Genomic DNA, 23,126 nt, shown 5'->3' with positions numbered 1-23,126 from the left:
CACACGTAATAACGACGGACGCATCCCTAGAAGGCTGGGGAGCGGTCCTCCAAGAACTCCAGATCAACGGCAAGTGGACGACACAAGAAACCAAGCTCCACATCAACCTACTGGAGTTAAGAGCGGTCTTCCTAGCTCTGCAAGCGTTCCTGCCGCGCATTCGAAACTCCCCAGTGCTCGTCAGAACAGACAACACCACGACGATGCACTATCTGAACAAACAGGGGGGGACGCGATCGCTCTCACTGTCTCGAGAATCGCAAAGAGTCTGGAACTGGCTTCTGGAACATGGAATAACGCTGAAAGCGGAGTACGTCCCGGGGAAAGACAATGTCTTGGCGGATGCCCTGAGCAGAGAGAGGTCTCCATCCCACGAATGGGAGCTGGACACGGAAGTGCTGGAGCACATCTTCATGGAGTGGGGAACCCCGCAAATCGACCTTTTTGCCACCAGGGAGAACGCCAGATGCCCAAGCTTCGCAAGCAGGCATCACCACCCAGGAACTCTCGGAAATGCATTTTCCATAGCATGGCGGAACGTATTTGCGTACGCCTTTCCGCCATTTCCACTGATACCCAGGGTTCTCAGGAAGATGAAGTCGGAGCCCTGCACTCTGATCGCTCCATCCTGGCCGAGGCAGCACTGGTTCACGGACCTTCATCGCCTCTCTGCCAGGCCACCTCTATGCCTGCATCACCATCCAACCTTGCTCACAATGTCCCAAGGACAGGTTCTCCACCCGAATTTGAAATCTCTAAAGTTGTCAGCTTGGCTCCTGGATACCGCAAATTCAGCCACTTAGACATCCCGCAGGACTGCAGAGACGTCCTTGCAAAGGCTAGAGCGGACAGCACTAATATAACTACTCACTAAAATGGAAGCGGTTCTGTTCCTGGTGTGACGCTAAAGGCTTGCATCCCTTCCACATCACTCCACAGCAACTGCTGCCGTACCTATTGCAGCTAGCACAATCGGGCCTCGCACATGCGTCTATCAAAGTGCATCTAGCGGCAATCTCCAGATACACAAGGACTTCTAATGGTCCATCCCTATGGGCGGACAGACTTATAAAACAATTCCTCAAAGGCCTCTTCAGGTCCTTCCCACGACCAAGACCAATCCCTCCGTCGTGGCACCTCAATGCGGTCCTTCATCAATTAATGAAGCACCCCTTCGAACCCATCCATAATGTTATGTTATGTTATGTTAATTATATTTTTATAGCGCACAGATGCCCCAGCCAAGGGGCGTCCTGGCGCTCTAGACAGGTACTATAACATAACACACAAAGGGAAGGAAAGAACAGGGGGGCGGCTACTCGGAAGCGGGGAACAGGAAAGTTTTTTAATAGCCCGCCTAAAGGTGGATAAATCATTCAGAGCTCTGATGTGTACCGGGAGCGAGTTCCACAGTCCTGCAGCAAGCACCCAGTATGAGCGGCCACCCATTCTGCTAAGTTTAAAACGGGGGCAGACTGCTAGGTGAAGAGCCTCTGATCTTAGTGATCTCGGAGGGATATAGGGAATGAGCAGGTTGGCAAGTGCCGGCGGCGAAGAAAGTTTCATAATTTTAAAGGCCAGACAGAGCACCTTAAACTTGATCCGCTGTCTGACCGATAGCCAATGTAGGGCCGAGATGGTACCCGACACAGAACAATGTCTGGGAAGACCCACAATGGCCCGCGCCGCGGCATTTTGAACCCTTTGGAGCCTAGATGCCTCGGCCTGGTTGACCCCTATCATCAGCAAACTCCCATAGTCCAGTCGGGATAGAATTGATGCCTGGACCACGAGCTGCCGGGTGGGAGGGTCAAAATATTTCAAGACCGGCCTTATGCCACGCAAGATTCCGTAGCAGGTGGCTGCAACCCTCTTCGTGTGGCCTGTGAAGGTGAGCGCAGGATCCAGCCAGATTCCTAGGTTTTTCACTTCGGAAGCTGGGATAGGAATAATGCCCAGCTCTGGAGGTCACCACTGGTTTCCCCATAGCTCAGCATGTTTCCCCAAGACCAACACCTCAGTTTTGGTGGCGTTCAACTGAAGGCAATTGGTACGAAGCCAACTCGCTACAGCCACAAGTCCAGCTCGGAATCTGGGGGCCTCCACTTCAGGGTCTCCACTAAGTGTCACCGCCAGCTGTGTATCGTCCGCATATGAGGTCATCGTCAGACCCCACTGTTTGACGACAGCAGCTAGCGGTTTCACGTAGAGGTTGAACAAGGTGGGGCTCAACGAGGATCCCTGTGGGACCCCCAGTTCCAAGGGATAAATGGTGGATTGGCAAGGTGGTATTGCCACTTTAAAGGTTCGCTCTGAGAGAAAGGATCGAAACCACTGGAGGGCAATACCTGCTACTCCAGCTTCCTCTAAGCGTTGAATCAGTATCTGGTGGGACACAGTGTCGAAAGCAGCGCTCAGATCTAATAACAGGAGCGCTGCCGTACGTCCGGAGTCAAGCACCAGGTGTAGATGCTCGATGATATAGAGCAAAGCGGTCTCGGTACTGTGTCTTGGCCGGAAGCCATTCTGGCTGGAGTCCAGTATCTGATTACGAGCCATGTGTTCAGACAAGATCGAGTTAACATGGGCTTCGGTAACTTTAGCCATCCAAGGCAATAAAGATATGGGGCGATAATTTTCTGGCAAAAGGGGGTCAGAATTTGCCTTTTTCAAGATAGGAGTCACTACCGCCTGCTTCCATAAAGCGGGAATCGTTCCAGTTGACAACGACATGTTGATTAGATTTAGAATGGGAACTCGGCACATCGGAGAAAGAGTACTAATAAGAGCTGGCTTCAGCGGGTCCAGAGGAGAGCCTGATTTAACGCTGAGGCTAAGTTTATCAAAGGCCTCAGTGGACAAGTCAGGTAAGAAAGTCAAAGTCTCATACCCCAATAGATTAGGGTCCACTAACTCTGGATCCGGCCGACACAGATCAAAACCTCTGTAAATTTTCTGCACTTTCTCCAAGAAGAAAGTTGCCAGATTCTCGCAATGGGAGTCTGTGCAGATCTCTGCCGAGGTAGCTCTTTTATTCATAAGGTCTTTCAATACCTTGAATATTAGTTTAGATGGATTGGTGCTGGCTAGAAATTCCTGGGCATAAAATGCGGCACGAGTTCTGCAAATTGCCCTATGATAGAACTTAAGTTTGGCAAAGTACAGGGTTTTCAGGGCAGGATCATAAGATCTTCTCCAATCCCTCTCCGGCAAGTTTTTTTAAGCTCGGCAAGGGACTCATTATACCACGGGCTGGGTACCTTCGAGTAACCTTTCGACCAGCGCATGGGTATAAGAGAGTCAAGAGCGTCTGAAATCCACGTGCAAAACAGCTGGTACCCATGATCCACATTCAAAGAAGCGCTCAGGGGTTTCTGCTCCAGTAACCTGTAGAACTCTTGAAGTTTGAGCTTGTGCCAGTGCCTTTTAAGAATGGGCCTATCCACAGGTTTAAATGGCTTATCGTGAATAGGACAAAAGGCTTCCACCAACAGGTGATCCGTCCATCCCATCAACATCGGGTCAGACACCTTCACCCTCACAAGAGTGGAAAAAAAGGGATCAAGAATATGGCCTCCAGTGTGGGTGGGAAGAGTGACAAGCTGAACCAGTTGAAGAGCTTCAAGATCCGCGAGCAAGGTGTTAACGGCTGTGGACGACCTGTTGTCAAAATGGATATTGAGGTCACCCATGATGTTAAAATTCGCACAGTCGAGCACTAAGGAGCTTACCATATCGGCAAGAGCGGACTTGAAGGCAGAATCATTGCCAGGTGGGCGATAGATGAGCATACCGCTGAACGTAAAATGATGACTGAAAGCAACCTTGAAGAGGGCACTTTCACATGCAGGTAGCCCGAGAGCTTTCCATTCAGCAGGAAAGCAAGATTTAACTGCCATGGCAATGCCACCTCCTCTGGTAGTCCGATTTAGCGTAAAAATCGTATAGTTCGGAGGAAAAGCAAGATTCAGAATAGCGGCATCCGAATCCTGAAGCCAGGTTTCGGTAAGTAAAAAAAGATCTGGATCGTCTTTTTCAATGAGGTCATATATCAACTGGTGATGTTTGACCAGTGACCTCACATTTAAACTCCAGATCCGGAGGCCCTGTTCTGTGTTGATATTGCGTTTGATCAGGTTGACGCCTTCCAGAGAGCGGATCATAGTCGGGCTTTCTAGCGACCAACCCTTACATGCGCAGACATATGGGCCGGACAAGGGGTCCACAGGATGACATGAGCAGACCCTAGCCCTGTTCCCAATAGATATCAAATCTGCCCGGGAGTAAGTAGGCATTGATAAGGCGTGTCAGATGGAAGTGGCCGCGAAGAAAAGTTGAGCCCTGCCACGTCTCGCGCTTCCTCGTCGCTGACGGGCGCAGACGGGCAGGACTCTGGCACGACTCCGGCTAAGCGAGGGCGTCCCACCTGCGCGTCCCGCTGCGCGGGAGAGGAAAGCTTTAAATAGGCCAACCAATCCCAGCGCGAGGATGCTCCAAGATGGCGCCCGTAGCTGGAAAACTGAGCCCAAAGCAAGATGGCGCCCACACAGGACCACCCTCGGGGCCCGGACCCGCCAAACGGCGGTGAAGCTATCTTTTAAATGCGGTGAGAGGGAGGGGGGCGAAACCCAGCCAAATCCCGCTAAAAGCAGGGGAAAAGTGAAGAAATGAACAGTCAAAATAAATACAAAATCAGGGCAATTTAAAAACATAAGCGCCAGCAGCAGCGCGTGCGCAGCAGTGCTAGTACCTGTCAAGACTGCCAAAAGGGTAGATCCGCCTTAAATAGGCCAACCAATCCCAGCGCGAGGACGCTCCAAGATGGCGCCCGTAGCTGGAAAACTGAGCCCAAAGCAAGATGGCGCCCACACAGGACCACCCTCGGGGCCCGGACCCGCCAAACGGCGGTGAAGCTATCTTTTAAATGCGGTGAGAGGGAGGGGGGCGAAACCCAGCCAAATCCCGCTAAAAGCAGGGGAAAAGTGAAGAAATGAACAGTCAAAATAAATACAAAATCAGGGCAATTTAAAAACATAAGCGCCAGCAGCAGCGCGTGCGCAGCAGTGCTAGTACCTGTCAAGCGGAGATCAAATTCCTCTCATGGAAAGGGGCCCTCCTCCTGGCGTTAACATCTGCCAGACGGGTCAGTGAGTTACAGGCTCTCTCGATCCAAGATCCTTTTATGCAGTTCAGGGAGGACAGGGTCATTCTCCGAACTAACCCTCGGTTTATTCCGAAAGTCCCCTCGGACTTCCACCTTAACGAACCAGTGGTATTGAGGTCTTTCTTTCCAAATCCCACCACTGCAGCCGAGAGGACTCTGCATTCATTGGATTTAAAGAGATGCCTTAAATTCTACATCGACAAGACACAACACTTCAGAAAGTCATCTCAACTATTTATTGCCTTTAGTAGACCACGCAAAGGCATGCCCCTGACGAAACAAAGTATTTCAAGGTGGATTTCTTCAGCGATCACCTTTTGTCACGACAAGGCCGGCCGGCCTCTGAACTCACGAGTCAAAGCTCATTCGACAAGAGCCATGTCCACGTCTGCGGCGCTGTTTGCTGGAGTGCCGGTATTGGACATCTGCAGAGCGGCGACCTGGAAGTCCCCGCACACCTTCACCAGGCACTATTGCCTGGATACTGAGCTGATTAAGGATGCAGCAGTGGGCCGAGCAGTTCTTCGCCATCTATTCCAGTGAGGTGAGCCTTCTTACATCCCTCCATCCTTTACTGGTATGCACATTCTTTTACTAATATTTACATGACCATGCTTTTTGGTGGTTTGCAGTATCGTGATATGTATTATCTCAGACTCCTATATGATGATCCACCAAGAAAATGTGCATGATATATTGCTTGCTACTCTGATTCAGGCATGTGAATCTATGAAAGACACCCAAATACTGGATAAGAAATGTGTTACTTACCTGTAACTGCAGTTATCCAGTATTAGTGTCTTTCATAGATTCACATGCACCCTCCCGCCTCCCCTGGAAGGACTCACCTATCTCTCTAACAAGTTTACGCCTAACTAGCTTGGTGCGTACGAAAATCTGAGAGACTTGGGCTCCTGACAGGAAGGTTCTAGAAGGAGGTGGTAGCTGATTGGTTGGTTTCTTTACTTTGGTCCTTTTTACAAAAGGACACAGATAGGCCACTAGGGTGGGACCCTTGGGCCTACTCTGTTTTGGTCCTTTTTACAAAAGGACGTGGATAGGACACTAAGGTGATACCTTTAGGCCTATTCTTTTCTATGTATGTCTATAGGACATTACTTTTTTATATACCGGAGGCTCCCGTCTCGACGACGGGGAATGATTCAGGCATGTGAATCTATGAAAGACACTAATACTGGATAACTGCAGTTACAGGTAAGTAACGCATTTCTTTCACCCTATTAGTGCCAGATTAACACCCACATTCAGCAATAAGCAACAGAAGGCTGATTGTCAACCTTTTTAATGGGCCTTCCACTCAATCATTTGTAAAGCGCACTACATACCCGCGAGGGTCTCAAGGCACTGAGGGGGGAGGGAGGCAGGCAGGGGGGGTACCGCTACTGATCGAACAGCCTGGTCTTGAGTATCCTCCTGAAGGTCAGCAGGTCTTGGGTCTGTTGTAGGCTCAGTGGGAGGGTGTTCCATGTCTTGGCGGCGAAGGATCTCCCACCGGTGGTTGTTCTTCGGCTGCGTGGGACGGTGGCGAGTGAGAGGTTGGCGGAGCGTAGCTGGCGGTTGGGGATGTAGAAGGAGAGCCGTCTGAGGTAGGTTGGCACAGTGTTGTGGCGTGCCTTGTGTGCGTGGGTGAGGAGCTTGAAGGATATCCTCTTGTTGACTGGGAGCCAGTGCAGGTTTCTCAGGTGGGGGGGGGGGGCGATGTGGCTGTGGCGTGGTACGTTGAGGATCAGTCGTGCCGAGGCATTTTGGTTGCGTTGTAGTAGTTTGAGCTTGGTCGGGGCTCCCGCGTAGAGGGCGTTTCCGTAGTCAAGTCTGCTGCTGACGAGGGCCTGGGTGACTGTGTTTCTTGTATCTGTCGGGATCCATCTGTAGAACTTGCGGAGGGTGTTGAAGCAGGTGGAGGAGGCTGCGTTGACTTGCTTGGTCATTGAGAGCGTTGAGTCGAGGATGATTCCCAGGTTGTGTGCGTGGTCGGTGGGTGTCGGGGATGCCCCCAGTGCTGTCGGCCACCAGGAGTCGTCCCAGGCTGAAGGGTTGGAGCCGAGGATGAGGACCTCAGTCTTTCTCCGAGTTCAGCTTCAGACGGCTGGTCTTCATCCAGTCGGCGGCGGCCTTCATTCTTTCGTGGAGGTTGGCTTTGGCTGTGATGGGGTCCTTCTTGAGGGAGAGGATCAGCTGAGTGTCGTCGGCATAGGAGATTATGTTTGAGGTCGGGCTACGTGTGCGAGCGGGGCCATGTAAATGTTAAACTGCGTCGGGTTGAGGGAGGATCCCTGGGGTACGCCGCAGATGATCTCGGAGGCTTTGGAACGGAATGGGGGAAGGCAGACACTCTGAATTCTGCCGGAGAGGAAGGAGGCGGTGGTCCAATCGAGAGCCTTGTCTCGGATCCCTGCGGCGTGGAGGCGTGCGCGTAGTGTGCGGTGGCAGACAGTGTCGAAGGGGGCAGAGAGGTCTAGGAGGATGAGTGCTGCGGTCTCACCGTTGTTCAGCAGGGTCCTGATGTCGGTGGCGGCGATGAGGGCAGTCTCGGTGCTGTGGTTACTGCGGAACCCTGACTGGGAAGGGTCCAGGATTCTGTTTTCTTCGAGGTATCGGGTTAGCTGTCTGACGGTTTTCTCGATGACCTTGGCCGGGAAGGGGAGCAGAGAGATGGGCCAAAAGTTTTTGAGGTCTCTTGGGTCTGCCTTAGGTTTTTTGAGTAGGGCGTTGATCTCGGTGTGTTTCCAGATCTCTGGGAAGGTTGCGGTCTCGAGGGAGAGATTGATGACGTTGCGCAAGTGAGGTGCGATGGAGCTGCTTGCTCTGTTGAAGACGTGGTGCGGGAATTGGTCCGACGGAGAGCCGGAGTAGATTGAGCGCATGGTCTTGATGGTGTCATCGATGCTCACGCTGGCCCAGGCTAGCAGGGGGTCGTGGTCGATGGTGTACAGAGGGTCTGTTGTGTTGCTGTCTTTTGGGGCTGTCTGGATGTTGAAGCTGTCGTGGATGTCTGCTATCTTGCGGTGGAAGAAGGTGGCGAGGGAGTCACACTGGGCTTGCGACGGCGGGATGTCGGTGTTGGAGCTGGGGTTGGAGAGTTCCTTCACGATGTTGAAGAGCTCCTTTCTATTGTGTGCGTTGTTGTCGAGGCGGTCTTTGAAGGAGGTCCTCTTGGCCGCCCTGATGAGGTGGTGGTGGTTGAGGATGGCGTCCTTGTGTGCTGCGTGGCTGTCCGGAGTTTGTTCACTGTGCCATTTCTTCTCTAGTTTCCGGCAGGCTTGCTTGGAGGCTAGGAGTTCTGGGGTGTACCAGCTGGCCCTCTTGCTGGTGTCTCTGTGGGGGGGGGGGGGGGGGGTTCTTCAACGGGCGAGGGTGTTGGCGCAGTCCTTGATCCAGCGTCTGAGGCTGTGGGCAGCCTCGTCGGTGTTGAAGGGTTCGGTGGGTGAGCTGAGAGCGAGGTTTGCGTGTAGTTGGTCTTCGGTGATTTTGCTCCAGCAGCTGCGGGGGGGATCTGTTGGGAGCGGTGGTGTGTGGTGGGTTTCTGGAAGGCGAAGTGGATGCAGCGGTGGTCGGTCCAGAGGAGTTCGGTGGTGTGGCTGATGGAGACGTACGGGCCTGAGGAGAAGACTGGGTCGAGCGTTAGGCCGTCGGAGTGGGTGGGCGTTGTGACGAGTTGCTTCAGTCCGAGGTTGGTGAGGTTATTGATCAGGGTTGTGGAGTTGTTGTCGTTGTTGTTCTCAAGGTGAAAGTTCAGGTCTCCGAGGAGGATGTAGTCTGTGGCGGTGAGGGCATGCATGCTGATCAAGTCGGCGATGGAGTCGCTGAACTGGGGGGGGGGTCGGTAGACCGCGTGGCTTCGTGTGGTGTTGCCTTTTTAGTAACATTTGATACGTTCGAGCTAGAAACACATTTTTGTTTGCACATTTGTTTGTTAAAATCTGTAGAAAATGCAGCAGATGGTGGATCATGTGGCATGTGGATTTTAAATGGCCATCACTACCATTAGTTCAGCAGCTGCAGTGGCTCTAGGGCAGTGCACCCCAATTTTGTCTGTTACTAGCAAAATAATGGATGGACTCCCCTTTTTTCCTTGTTGGCATTAGGGCCCTTCTTACCCTTGGTAGCAGGGAACAGGTCTAAATTAACAGGCGGCAATATGTGGGATTATTCCCACTTTCTTTCTGTCTTTTTTACACAAAGGTACAGACAAACCACTTTGCACCTCATATCTAGGAGGGATGGACCAGTGGATAGTGTGGGCAGAGTATTAGGTATCATTTGTGCCACAGATGCAGTGGCACAGCGGCCTAGGTTTATTCGGCGTCCAACCCCAATTAGTATTGTTTTACTGTCTATTCTTGATTATGGTGGGGTGCAGTGCACCATTGTTGTATCAGTGTTGCTTTGTTCCTCGGACCAATGGTTCGGGTGAAAGGGAAAATGTAATCCAGGAAGACACCTTGGCTTAAGCCTCAGAGAGATGACAAAGCAGGAAAAGTTGCAAGGCGGAGGCCGATTTTCTTTTTTTTCTTTCAGTAGAAGACCACCACTTCACTAGGCAGTTGATCTTATTACTGAAGCAGGTGCAGTTGCACTCGGGCCAAGCAAGTGAGCAACCCACTGCATAACAATTATCTATAAAAGAGGATCGGGGGCTCTCTTTTCTTCTGAGCATTAGAGGTGAGGGCACCTTTGCTGCAAAGTGGTGGCAACACGCCAGAACTCATTTTATTCTGAAAAGGACAGCAATCTGTTCCAAGATTGGACTGATGGCCATGGATGATGAGGAAGAGGTGAAAGAGGCAGAGCACTCAGTCTGCTACCCAGGGCTGCAGCTATCATTAGTGCAACAGGTGCAGTTGAATTGGGTTTCAGGAGTGTGAAGGGCTCACAACACCATAAGTATCAGGAGTTGTCATTATTTGATATATTTGCTCTTTTAAAAGGGTCACATTTAGTGTGGATGTCAGCTACAGAAAATTGTACTCTCGAAATGGTAATGCCACCCCCTGCATTCTGCACCGATATTTCTGCTTCCCAAGTACTGCCATAAAGTTTTGGAGGGGGGGGGCGACTTGAAAATATTTTGCTTGGGGGGTTTAAAGACCTCTGAATTAAGCATTGCGTTGGACCCACCCATGGCAATATTTAGCATTGTAACACCTGTCTCAGTTTCCATATCCAGGGTGGCGCCTGGGTGGATTCAAGAGCAGAGGAATCCGTAGGTAGATTAACACCGAAGGTAAGTAACTTGTTCATTTGGTTGCAAATTGTGCTCACCTCCATGAAGTCTAATGGAAGTCAGGTTTCACATTGAACTGCTGCTCATTGATATGCAATTGACTGCTAATGTAATGTCTGTCGTATTGGCTAAATGATGTAGATTTTATGTTCTCATTTCACGAGAGCAGTGCTGTACCTTAAGGCTGGTTTACATCTGCTTTTCCAGGTTCAGGCTGACCCCTCGGGCCTATATCTTGCCACCAGCTGCTCAGACAAAAACCTCTCCGTCTTTGACTTCTACTCTGGCGAGTGTGTGGCCACAATGTTTGGTCACTCTGGTAAGTCCCGACCAATCCTTGTGATGACTCATTTCAGGTTTGTGTGTCACATCTTTAGGTGCTCAATGTTCTACTTGTGGGCAGAGCACCTAGACCTATGAGGCCCAGTCTTTATAGTGTTGTGTGTAATGTACAGGGAATCTTCCAGTGGAGTAGCCCCTTTGACCCTCGCTGAGACACTCCCTAGTACCCAATGCTACTGGTCAAAGTCTGGCAGCAGCATATTCATTTTGGCATGCGTAATCCATTGAAGATGGACCACGTTGGTTTGTAATGCTTTTTGGGAACTTGGGCCCTCCGTACTTATGAATAGGTTTGTAATGGCCATGCTACTTCTACTGTACGCACAACACCCCAGGGGCACACAAAGTACCCATCAGTACAGATAGATTGGATTCCCCGTCTATATAAATTCTCCAGTGCTAATGTCATTAGCTGGTTTTGTGTATTTATCAATGTATTTTCTGCATTGTAAAGCATTATGACGACCCATTGAAATGACTTGTTCAGTGACCGTATGCTTCTACTTACTCCTAAGGGATACTATTAACTATTAGTACTGGATTTATATTAACTTCCTCCATTTATAAGGGAGAAGGTTAAGCAATACCCCCACACCCCTTGCGCTCTTCATGGCCTTTAACTATCTTCAGCAGCTGAACCTCGCTAGCACCCTTCCATAAAGTTTTCTTACTGTGCACTGGAACGGATCCTGTGTATTCGTCCTGGTCGGTTTAACTTCAGTTAGCTATATCTGTGTTTTACCAAGTGCCAGAAATGTTTGACTCTCCTAACTACCCTGAGTGCCCTGTAAAAGTAACAATGTTTCAACTTTAACTACACCCAACACAATAAGCACGCTTCCGTTGGAAAAATAAATATACAGCGTCCAATAACTGGGACGTTTAGCTGATGCAAACGTAAATTTGTCCTGTTTTTTCTTTTGTTGGTCAGTCTTTTTTTTCCCTTTTTTTGTAGGTATGAATCATGCCTATTAATTCTGCTGTACTACCCTGAGGGCAATTTTAATTTGTGAAATCGTTTGTTTTGGTCGAACTCTAAACTGTTTTTTGTTTTTTTTAATTTTTAGAGATTGTAACAGGAATGAAATTCACAAATGACTGCAAGCACATGATCTCGGTTTCTGGAGATAGGTGAGGAGACTGCAGAAGTCCTGTTTGATGTTTTTGTCTGTCCCAAGGTCCCCCATTTGCAGTGTTGAACAGAATGTACATGTTAAATGCAGGGAAGACGGTTTGCATGCTGACAAACTGGGTTGGGAAAGGGTAAAGATAATCCATGTAAAAGCTTTAAATCATGCAAAAACAACAGTTGATGGACAGAATGCAGAACAATGTCATACATTCACCCCAGTACAGAGATCTGGGCCTAAATCCATCGTTTTTTTGCACTCCACACCACCCCTGTTCAGACATGGCCATATGCAAATCAGCCTTGACCCTGTGCCTCATGGGAACAGTCCAGCCCGAACTGCCAAGCCATGTCTTCCCTGGACTGGAATCAAGCATCCTAGGACCGGTTTCTGGCTATCAGCCGTCATCAGCCAGGATAGCTTGACTCCACTGGTGTGGAGAGCTTTAAATCATATCACTTAATTTTCTTATACGAGTTACTGTAATGATGTGCATCATCCTAGCAGACATTCCTTGGGTGCATCACCTTCTAGAGCCATCACTGTACACCTGCGCAATTCCTGCAGTCACAGCAGTTTGGGTCCTCTGTGTGTCATGTTCCAGTGTCTGACCACCACGAAAGCTTATTGGTAATCTTTGCCTCTGAGTTTCTGGAAAGTCTAATCTCAGCTTTGGGGGCTAGGGATCCTTGCTAAGTCAGCCCTGTGCAAAAACACTGCTTCTCTTCCATCACCAAGTTTAAGTGATCTTCTCAAGACGTGTCCGGTAACAAGTTCAGGCAGCAGTTCTGAGGACCAGTGAGAAATGAGGACAACACAGGACGACTCCCTCCCTCACCTATGGGACTGGTCCTATTTTATAGTTGAAACAGATTAAAACTTTGCGAAGTATATGTTCTATCTAAGGATTGGTACACATCAGTCTACGTTTTTCTCTGTGTGCAAACTAATAAATTATTTAGGCAGTACATCAGTGTACGTTTACAGACTAGGGTTTGGGTTTATCATCTAAGTAATCCTTTTATATAGGTATGAATATGAAATGTACATATCTGCACTGCATTTAAACCTCAAGAAATGCAGATCGTTTAATTATGTACCCACTTTAAGCTTGTTTCAAGTTTGTTGTGGATGACCTATGAGGTTATTTGAAATTTGATACATATAAAAAACACGAGCAAGCTAACCATGTTTTTGTTATGCTCTGAAGTGGTCTGATTGCATGAGCACTTTATGACAACACCGCAGTGGGGATACAATATGTCCTAAGTAGGAACTGAAATTGGGTGTTGCTAGATACTTCTGAACCCAATTAATCATTTATCATGTGTCTGCAGTCTCTGCCCCATTCGACTTGACTCATAATGCTGACACAGCATGTTTATGAAGAGGCCAGTGGTGGAGTGACAGTGGACGGGGTGTCAGGAAATTCAGACTACAGCCCTGCTCTAGTGGGCTGACCCAGGAGCCCACTTCAAGTGAATCGGCCAGCCCTAGCCAGTTTTACATAGTGAAGAAACTGACCCGCCCACACTTTCTAATGTATCTAGCCTTTTCAAATGACATACAGAGAAGAAACTGACCTGCCCACACATTGTGATATAGTGCTCTGGGCACTTTACAATTTAAGAAGCAGCCTTTTTGTGCTGCAAGGGGTCGTGGTTCCTCCTACTCCTTTCGAGGTGGCTACAATCAGAACAGGCAGTACCAGTCTTATCATGGACAACAGCCTTACTCTTCTTCCCAGTAACAGCAGTCTTACCGTCCGCCACCAGCTGCCTCTTATAAGCAGTACAGAGGAAAATCTTCCTACATAGGCAGAGATTCTTCAAAAAAAGCAGTGACAACCGCCACCTGCCGACCACTCTACCCATCAACCCAACCAAAGTTGAAGAGCTAATCTACCATTTCTTCTCAAACTGGTCTGCCATTACTACAGATCGTTGGGTTTTGCACATAGTGTCCAGAGGACACACCGTAGAGTTTGTATAATTTCCCCCAAATTCTCCTCCCAGAGGTCCTCCTCCTGCCCATCTGAAGGAACTTTTACGCCAAATCAAAAGTCATGTTAAAAAAAGGAGCGATCGAAGTGGTTCCAAACTTATAAAGGGGACAGGTTTCAATTCAAGGTTCTTCCTCATCAAGTAAAAAATCAGGGGATTGGCGCCCCATCCTTGACCTTCGCTCCCTCAACAAGTTCCTCAAAAAACAATCGTTTTGGATGTTCTCTCCAAGAAGTACTTCAATTACTATCTCGAGGGGATTACATGACATCACTGGACCTTCAAGATGCCTATTTTCATGTCCCCATCCAACCCAGACACAGGAAATTCCAGCGCTTCAGAGTGGCTGGCAGACTTTCAATTCAAAGTCCTCCCCTTTGGTCTCCGCTCTGCGCCCCGAGTATTCACCAAGTCTTGGCACTGGTGGCAGCACACCTTCGTCAAGCGGGCGTACAAATATTTCCCTACCTCGACGACTGCCTCATAAAGGCGCAGTCGTTTACAGTTGCAACCAGACACACTCAAATATGCCGTCTCTCTCTGTCACTGAGCCTGTCCATAAATCTGGAGAAGTCTCACTTCAACCCCTCTCAAGTGCGGACGTTCTTGGGAGCCATGATAAATACTCAAACGGCAAAGGCGTATGTATCAAACAAAAGACGGCAACTTATTTCCAAACTGGCTTCTCTTCTAAGTGCTAGAAAGTCCGTTTCTGTTCGACAGTTAGTCACTTCTGGGAATGCTATCTGTGAGAAGTTGGCCTGATATATGATGCTCACTAGTTCTAGTGATCACCTTGTATCAGTCCAAACAACCCATATGGTGATTGGTTGTAAGTCAACCTTATAGACCAGCTATCCTAATGGTAGCATGGACAAAGCAGTCTTAGGCTAAACTCTTTTGGCATGTGAAGCCAGCTGTTTTACCACAATATAACCCCTTGAATACCAGATCAAAGGACACCACACAGGTTGTTACGAAAATAAACTGTCTATTTATTAATAACAACACCTCTGAACTCTTTATGAGGTCAGAGGGCTAAGCACATGACAATCTTACGAAAAATACAATGCACAAAATTACAATGGTTCCCTAGGGGCACGACAAACCATATACTAAGTAAGTGGAATGTGAAAGTCGAAAAGAGGAATGGAGCTGTCCAGAGGCTGTAGGATCGATGGGACCACGCTACACTAACTCAAGGTAAGTAATAGGAGGCCTAACTCAAGGTAAGTAATAGGAGGCCCATGGAACGCCTGTGTAGAGTGTGAACTCACATGCGAGATGCGTAACAACGTCTATGGACAGTACAGTTCAAGAAAAAGGGGAGTACGGACTATCCTGACTAGTTAGGACAACGACTGTGGAATTGGACACTAGGACAGTTAGACTACCCTTGAGCACCGAAATGCTCTCGTTACCGCACCCACGGGCTGCGGGTGCATAGGTGCCAAAGTGTGTCGGGTTCTCGCGTTGAAGTCAATGGAGCCTGAAAGAAAAGATGCTGCAGGCGACCAGGAGGAAGATGTCCGGTGCGTTCCAAGGGTGGATCGGTGAAGAAGAGGACCTGAAAGCAGAGGGGACAGTGTTCAAAGTCACTAGCCAGTGACCGGTGTGGAACCAGGAGGGAACCAGGTGCTGTCGTCGCGATCAGGTGAAGAGTGGACGCTTGTCTCTGCAGCCACGTGGACCAGGAGGTGTCTTCGACGACCAGGATGGAGGCACGAGCTGTCCCACGCAGGCTCTCGCTGTCGGCGGTGTCGGATCCGGGATTGGAGTCAACAGGCCTTGGCAAAGGCAACCCACGCGGTGAGTGGAAAAGACGTCTGGTGCGGACTAGGAGAGTCCGGGGTACCCCTCTTTTGAAAGGGAGCAAGGGCCAGTCTGGAGCAACCAGACCAGCAGTGAAGATTCAAGGGTTCGTCGTCTAGGAGGCCACTAGCCAGCCGGCAAGTGACCAGACAACGCGTCGAGCAGCAAACAAGCAGAAGGGCCCCACGCAGATCTCGGGGATGCTGGAGGGCTGATCTTCGGTGCAGGGGCTGGGGCTTCTCAATCCCCAAAGCACTTGGTCGAGTTTACCTCGGGAGTCGTGCTGGAAGCGAAATGCAGGTTCGTTCAAGATGGCCGGTCCCACGTGTCTCGTCGCACCCACGGGTCTCAGCTTTGCTGCAGATGTAGGTTGAGGTCGGAGAGGTCTGGGAATCCGGGTCTCGTCGGGCTCTGAAGTCTGGATCCTCGAGGGAAGACGACAAAGTGAAGCCGCTGGACGCTTGACGTGCCTGCAGTTGCAGGGTGGACACTCCTTGTCCACAAGGGAGATTCTTCAGTCTTCTGTGGAGCAGAACGTCGAAGGCCAGAGTTTCTTCTTGTTGAATAGTTCAGGATAATCTAATTTGGAATGGGACCAGCTCCTACCTTTATTCTCCTAAAGGGGGCTGCACTACTGACTAGGTCCCTCCCCTGGTTGGGACCAGGAAGGGGGGTGGCTACACCCCCTATCCTTTGTCCGGTTTCGCGCCAGAGCTGGGGCAGGGATGCCCCAGCAACTGGTTTGAACCGGTGTATGCATAGGACACCTTGTGTGCCCCAGGCATGTCTCATTCCTTTCAGGCCTCCCTACCTCAATACACAAAACCCTGTCTGGGGTGGTGCTAGCACCTCCCAAGGCAGGAAACCCTTTGTCCAAGCCCCCCTCGCTGGAAGGACTCCCAGCAGCAGGAGGTCAGACTTGTGTCTGTGGTGGCAGCATCCATTTTGTGATGCTGAGGCTCGAGTTAACTTTAACCGGGGTTCACAGTTACATACATGTCGTGTCCCTCTAGAAGGGTGAAATGCTACCCCCGTCTCCAGAATTGGCGAGGGGGTAGTATTCCAAATCGTATGACACCTTACTCAACATGTTTTGATAATGTTATACCAGAGTTAGCATTTAACCGCGAGGATTATAATGCACTTAAGAGTATATGGTATAGCGTTATCATGGAACAGCTATTAGGACTTGGTTCCGCAAGCTGCAGACGGGCTCAGCTCATGCCAGAGCACCATCTCACATAATTCCAAGCACTCTGCCTTCAGGATTGATAAGGCCTGCCATAGGAGTGACTGATAGGAGTGTATGTGTCCATTTTAGGGTTAGATATAGGTATACTATATCTATAGCAAAGGGTGATTACACCACCTTGCCCCAGCTGTCATGCAGCCAGTTGTGTCAGTTTTGGATGGCCAGCCAGGGGTGGCATAATACATGCTGCAGCCCCTGGTAGGCCCTGGGTACACCTATGCCCTGGGTACCTAAGGTACACTGTACAGGGACTGATAAGGTGACTCAGTATCCAATTAGATATGTACCTAGGGTACATGGAGTCCATTTTAACAGAGAGCAGGATGCCTTGGGTCCTGAATAGCAGGATCCCAGGCCAACTAAGTCAAAAACCAGCAAAACACCAGGCAAAAAGTTGAGGGCAACCATAGTCAGATATCCACCTTCCTACACTATCTTCATGCATCCCTCTAATCCCCAACTGTTGTCTAAAAATGAGACCCTTATAGGAGGAAATCGACAAAACATGGCAACAGGTCTTCGATGTAGTCACCATCACATCTCCGATACAAAAAGCGTAGCTATAGTGGACTCGCATGCCAAACCTTTCAGCAGGCCGCTACTTCATAGTGGACAAGTTTCATCCTTACAACAGACTCTTCTCTCGAGGGATGGGGGGGGGGGGGGGGGGGGGGCGTGCGCGCATCTTCAGGGTCTCACAGTCCAGGGAAAATGGGATGCACAACAACAAACTTGGCACATAAACCTCTTGGAACTATTGTCGATATTCCTGGTGCTGAAATCTTTTCGTACCCTCCTTCTGGGAGCTTCAGTGTTGATCCGGATGGACAACACGACAAGCATGCGTTATGTGTAAAAACAAGGAGGCACAAGGTCCACTTTGCTCTCCCTACAAGCTCAGCAAATTTGGAACTGGGCGATTCAACATCAAATAACTTTAACAGCAGTTCATGTTCTGGAAGTGTCCAACATTCTAGCGGGCTCCCTGAGCGGGTCAGTCTCGTCCAACCACGTGTGGGAACTTCATCAAAAAATACTGGATCACATCTTTCAGCTGTGTGGACGGCTGGTCAAAAATGTATGCTTACGCTTTTCCACCGATTCCTCTAGTCCCAAGGATGCTTTGGAAAATGCGGAGAGAACCATGTCACATTCTTCTCATAGGCCCCAAATGACCTCGCCAGATTTGTTTTTCAGAACTACTCCTTCTCCAGTATTACATCTTTCATAGATTCACATGCTTGTATCTTCCCCGTCGTCATGGTGGGAGTCTCACGGTAACAGAATGACCAAGCAGTATCATAGAGAAGAAAAACTGCATAGAAAATCCCCATAGGGGCTGTATTATTTGGTAACCATATCTTTGTTTGGACCAAAAGCCAGCCAATCAGCATTGCTGCCCTGCCCTCACACTCCCCAGCAGAAGCTTCCTGCCTCCGATTTCCAACCGCCTTCGTGTGATAAGGAGTCTCCCTGAGCTCTGCTCAGTTTTCTTTCTGTTCCTGAGTGAACTTTTGACCCTTTGGAATCTTGTTTCCTGTCTACTAGATTGAGGTATTGTGTGTACTTATTTCTCTCATGATGGCTGACAGCTCTAAAAAGAGGCTGTTCAGGCCATGCAGGTCCTGTGGGAAGGCCAGACTTTTCTCTGAGGACCCACATGAGGACTGCCTTTACTGTCTCTACCCTAAACACCTGGTGAAAGACTGTAAGCTTTGTAGAAAATTTTCTGACAAAACTAAAAGAGACAGAGAGGCTAGACTACTGTTATGGCTTCAGAAGAAGAAGGCCACATCAGGCTCAGATTCTGAGGAGGAATCTTCTCATTCAACTCCCAAGAAAAGAAAGGCTTCTGTTTCTGTGGAGAGAGTGGAGTCTAAAAGGAGTAAGCCTAAGGAGAAATTAACCTCATCTCTTCCTATTACTCCTCTGGAGAAACAGTCCAGTCTTAAGGAACCTGGGTCTGCACCTTCTACCAGCTCGCTGGCTTCTGCTCCAAAGCCTGTGGTGAAGACTTCAGCTCGGTCGACGACGACTTCGTCGACGACTATGGCCTCGTCGACGATAAGATCTAAAGCTACGTCGACGACTGCGACGTCTACATTTACAACATCGACAAGTAAAATCTCACTGTCGACGAAAAGGCCGTCGACGACAACCACGACGACTCCGTCGACGACAGGTTCGACGTCGAAGATGTCGACGGGGGCCCCGTCGACGAAGGTCCCGTCGACGAAGGTCCCGTCGACGAAGGTCCCGTCGACGATGGTCCCGTCGACGATGGTCCCGTCGACGAAGGTCCCGTCGACGAAGATTCCGTCGACGATGGTTCCGTCGACGATGGTTCCGTCGACGATGGTTCCGTCGACGACGGTTCCGTCGACGAAAATCGTGCTATCATCTGCAAAAGCGTTCAAATCACCGCAGTCGAAGACCATGATCTCGATCCGGTCGTTTCAGTCGACAAGAGGTTCGTCTACCATCAGTGAAGCTGCAGAGTTCACCTCATGGACAAAGATTTCTCCTTTGCCGCCATCCTCATTGCTGGAGCAAGACTCAGATGGCGAGGAGTCCTCAGGTGCCGCCTACAGTCCTTCTCAGCTTCAGATAAAGAGCCAAGACACGGATGAGGAGGAGGTTTATTCCTTCAAGGACAGACCACAATCTTCCAGATATGAGTCATTTCAGGAATCTGGTGATTACGATGAAGAGGAGGAGGAGCAGCATGAGGACTCAAGGGAGGAGGAACGTCAAGAGACGATTTCTATACCCATCACCCTTGTCTCTGATCTTAGGTTGATGTTAAACGACTACTACCGTCGCTTCCCAGAGGCGAATTCCTCGCAACCAGCTAGGCAGACGCCTTCCTCGCAGACACCTGAAGCACCTGCTTCCCAAGAACAAGGGGTGAGATCGCCGCAGGTTGTTAATATAAGGGACGACCTAACGGAATCCGACGAGGATGAACAGCCCGAAGAAGGAGAACTCGTTCATGATGCTTCGGGGCAGGAATGGGACGAATACGTTTTACCATCGGCTGCATCGCCTGACCCACTCAAATCTACCTCCCCTCCTCAAGACATCGGAGGCTTTCACGATCTCATGGAAAGGGCGGCCAAAAGATTCAGTCTGGATGTGGAGGTACAAGAGACGGATTGTTTCTTGTACGATTTCAAAGATAACAAGAGGTCGCTTCGCTCAATTCCGATTATCCCTCACATCTGGGAGGAGGGACTGAAGATTCTGAAAACACCTGCGTCTATAGCGGTTTCAGTTCCCCGCATTGACAAAAAATACAGAGCTCCAGAGTCCACAGCAGCCTGCCTCATTGGGCACCCCAGGCCAGAATCAGTTGTGACGCAGGCGGCGCAAAGAAATTCAAAGAACCCGGTGGCTACTTCCCTAGTGCCACCAGACAAAGAAGGAAGGAGAATGGATGGGGCAGGTAAGAGGTTTGCGGTCATGGCTGCCTCTACCATTAAAGCTGCAAATGCTATGGCACTGATTGGACGCTACAACAGACAAATGTGGTCTGATATTGCACCCATACTTTCTGCACTCCCAGAGGATAGAAAGGAGGAAGCGGCAGCCATACTTAAGGAAGGAGCTAAATCTGCTGCCGAATCTATCGACATCGCCATGGATGTCTCGTCTATGGCCTTCAGGCAGATGGCTGGAGCGGTTTCGCTTCGCAGGCAGGGCTGGCTCAAGGCGACTTCTTTTCGTCCAGAGGTGCAGGCGAAAATTGTCGATATGCCTTTTGACGGTGAAAACTTATTTGGGAAGCATATCGATGAGGCGTTGCAAGGCATAAAGTCGGACACGGATACAGCTAGAGCGCTAGGATCTCTTCAGCAAGGAAGGTTTCAGTCCTTTCGGAAGAGGGGTACAAGAGGTCAATTTAATCAAAGATCCTCTTTTCAGTCCAACCGATATCAGCCGTATAATCAACAAGGATATCGACAGTATAATACTAACAACCAATTCAGGTCCTCCAACTCCTCTTACCAACAACAGTCCAGAGGCAAATCTAACACCAGGGGGAAACCTCAGCAGTCTAATAGACGTCAATGATTTCAGGCCGGCGCTCCCCACACAACAGATCCCGGACAAAGACCACTATCTGTCTCAATATTACACCAACTGGATGTCATAACATCGGACAAATGGGTTTTAGATGTCATAAGCAGGGGCCACATTCTGGAATTTGTGGAAATACCTCCGGATCACCCCCCAGTACTCAGGCTCAACAAACATCGCCAGGAAATGCAGAAGGAAGTTCACTCGCTTCTGCAAAAGGGAGCCATAGAGGAAGTGCCGCAACATCTCAGAGGGAGAGGCTTTTACTCTCATTTCTTCCTCATCAAAAAGAAACAAACCCGGAAATGGAGACAGGTATTGGACTTAAGGGATCTAAATCAGTACATAAAAAAGATACCCTTCAGAATGTTATCGTTACAAGAAATCCTACTACTGATAAAAGAAAACGACTACATGGCGTCCTTAGATCTCATGGATGCGTACTTCCATATTCCCATTCTTCGGAAGCACAGGAAGTATCTCAGATTTGTCGTGGAGAGTCGCCACTTCCAGTTCAAGGTCCTGCCATTCGGACTCAAGTCAGCCCCGAGGGTATTCACCAAATGCATGGCCCCGGTGGCGGCCCATTTACGACTGCAAGGGCATTACATTTGCCCATATCTGGACGACTGGTTGGTGACAGGTCCATCTTTCAGGGACGCAGCAACATCTCTTCAGAGCTGCATCCGGCTGTTTCAGCGATTGGGCCTGAGGACCAACTTAGAGAAATCCTCGCTGACTCCGGCCAAGGGCATCCAGTTCCTGGGGGCATGGATATGCACCAGAGCAGGGAAAGCCTATCCTTCCGAAGAACGAATGGAAAAGATCATGAGGCTAACGGCATCACTTCAAGCAAAAAGGTCCACTTCCGTGAGGATATACAAATCCATGTTGGGGATGATGTCATCCTGCATCCCACTGGTACCAAACTGTCGGCTTCGAATGAGGCCTTTGCAGGAACAACTGGACGAGCAGTGGGTCCAGGCCAGAGGAACCTTCGAGGATCGCATTACCATCACGAGCCATATGAAGGTGGCAATGTCATGGTGGAAGATTCAAAAGAACTTGGATCAAGGCTTGAGCTTTATTCCTCTAGATCACGACTTCGTGATGACAACGGACGCTTCGCTGAAAGGATGGGGTGCGCATCTTCAGGAGCTGGAAATTCAGGGCCTTTGGTCAGACTGGGAAGCTCAGCTTCACATAAACATGTTGGAGCTCAAAGCGGTGTTCCTAGGCCTTCAAGCATTTCTTCCCAGAATACGCCAATCGTCAGTACTTATCCAAACGGACAGCACCACGACCATGTTTTACCTACTAAAGCAGGGCGGAACGAGATCCAAACAGCTGTCGACATTGGCGCAAAGAATCTGGAAATGGCTCATAACCAACGGAATTTCAATTCAGGTTCAGCATATTCAAGGAGTCCTCAACACACGGGCGGACGCCCTGAGCCGTACTACCAAGGCGACGCACGAGTGGGAATTACACAACACTCAGATTCGCTTCTTGTTTCAAAGGTGGGGCACTCCCACATTAGATTTGTTCGCAACGCAAAACAACTCAAAGTGCGTTCAATTTGCGTCCAGATACCATCAACAGGGCTCCAAGGGAAATGCATTCCTCATGGATTGGACAGGAAGGTTTGCATACGCGTTCCCTCCCTTCCCGTTGATACCGCGAATACTGCGCAAGATGAGATTGGAACCGTGCCGGATCATATTGATAGCACCAGCCTGGCCGAGACAGGCGTGGTTTTCAGACCTACTTCTATTGTCGAGGGGCGAAAAAATCCAGCTCCCGACATTTCAAGACCTCATCTCCATGAAAGAAGGGCAAATTCTGCATCCGAATCTGCAATCACTAAAATTGTCAGCATGGAACCTCACGAGCGGGAGTTTCAAAATCTAGATATTTCGCAAGAATGCAGACATATTCTCTCACAAGCTAGAGCTGTATCAACAAACAAAACATATGCAGCGAAATGGACCCGTTTCTGCCATTGGTGCAGCAGACAAAACTTGCATCCGTTTGAAGTACAACCTGAAGGTATCCTTCCTTACCTGCTGTCACTATCTAAGGCAGGTCTGTCGCATGC

At 49.5% G+C, this 23,126-nt stretch overlaps 1 protein-coding gene across 1 annotated transcript in view; it reads left to right on the top strand.

Moving 5' to 3' along the window:
- Positions 1 to 23,126, top strand: part of MAPKBP1 (mitogen-activated protein kinase binding protein 1) — a 986,444-nt gene that overhangs the window by 674,732 nt on the left and 288,586 nt on the right. The window contains exons 19-20 of the mRNA XM_078662278.1: positions 10,617 to 10,728; positions 11,819 to 11,882. Of these exons, the coding sequence (XP_078518404.1) occupies positions 10,617 to 10,728; positions 11,819 to 11,882 (176 nt within the window). The remainder of the gene's footprint in view (positions 1 to 10,616; positions 10,729 to 11,818; positions 11,883 to 23,126) is intronic.

Source organism: Lissotriton helveticus, chromosome 9 (assembly GCF_964261635.1).
Source record: "Lissotriton helveticus chromosome 9, aLisHel1.1, whole genome shotgun sequence".
Classification (NCBI taxonomy): domain Eukaryota; kingdom Metazoa; phylum Chordata; class Amphibia; order Caudata; family Salamandridae; genus Lissotriton; species Lissotriton helveticus.
The sequence above is the reverse complement of the archived record's forward strand: the minus strand, read 5'-3'. Positions and strand labels throughout refer to the sequence as shown.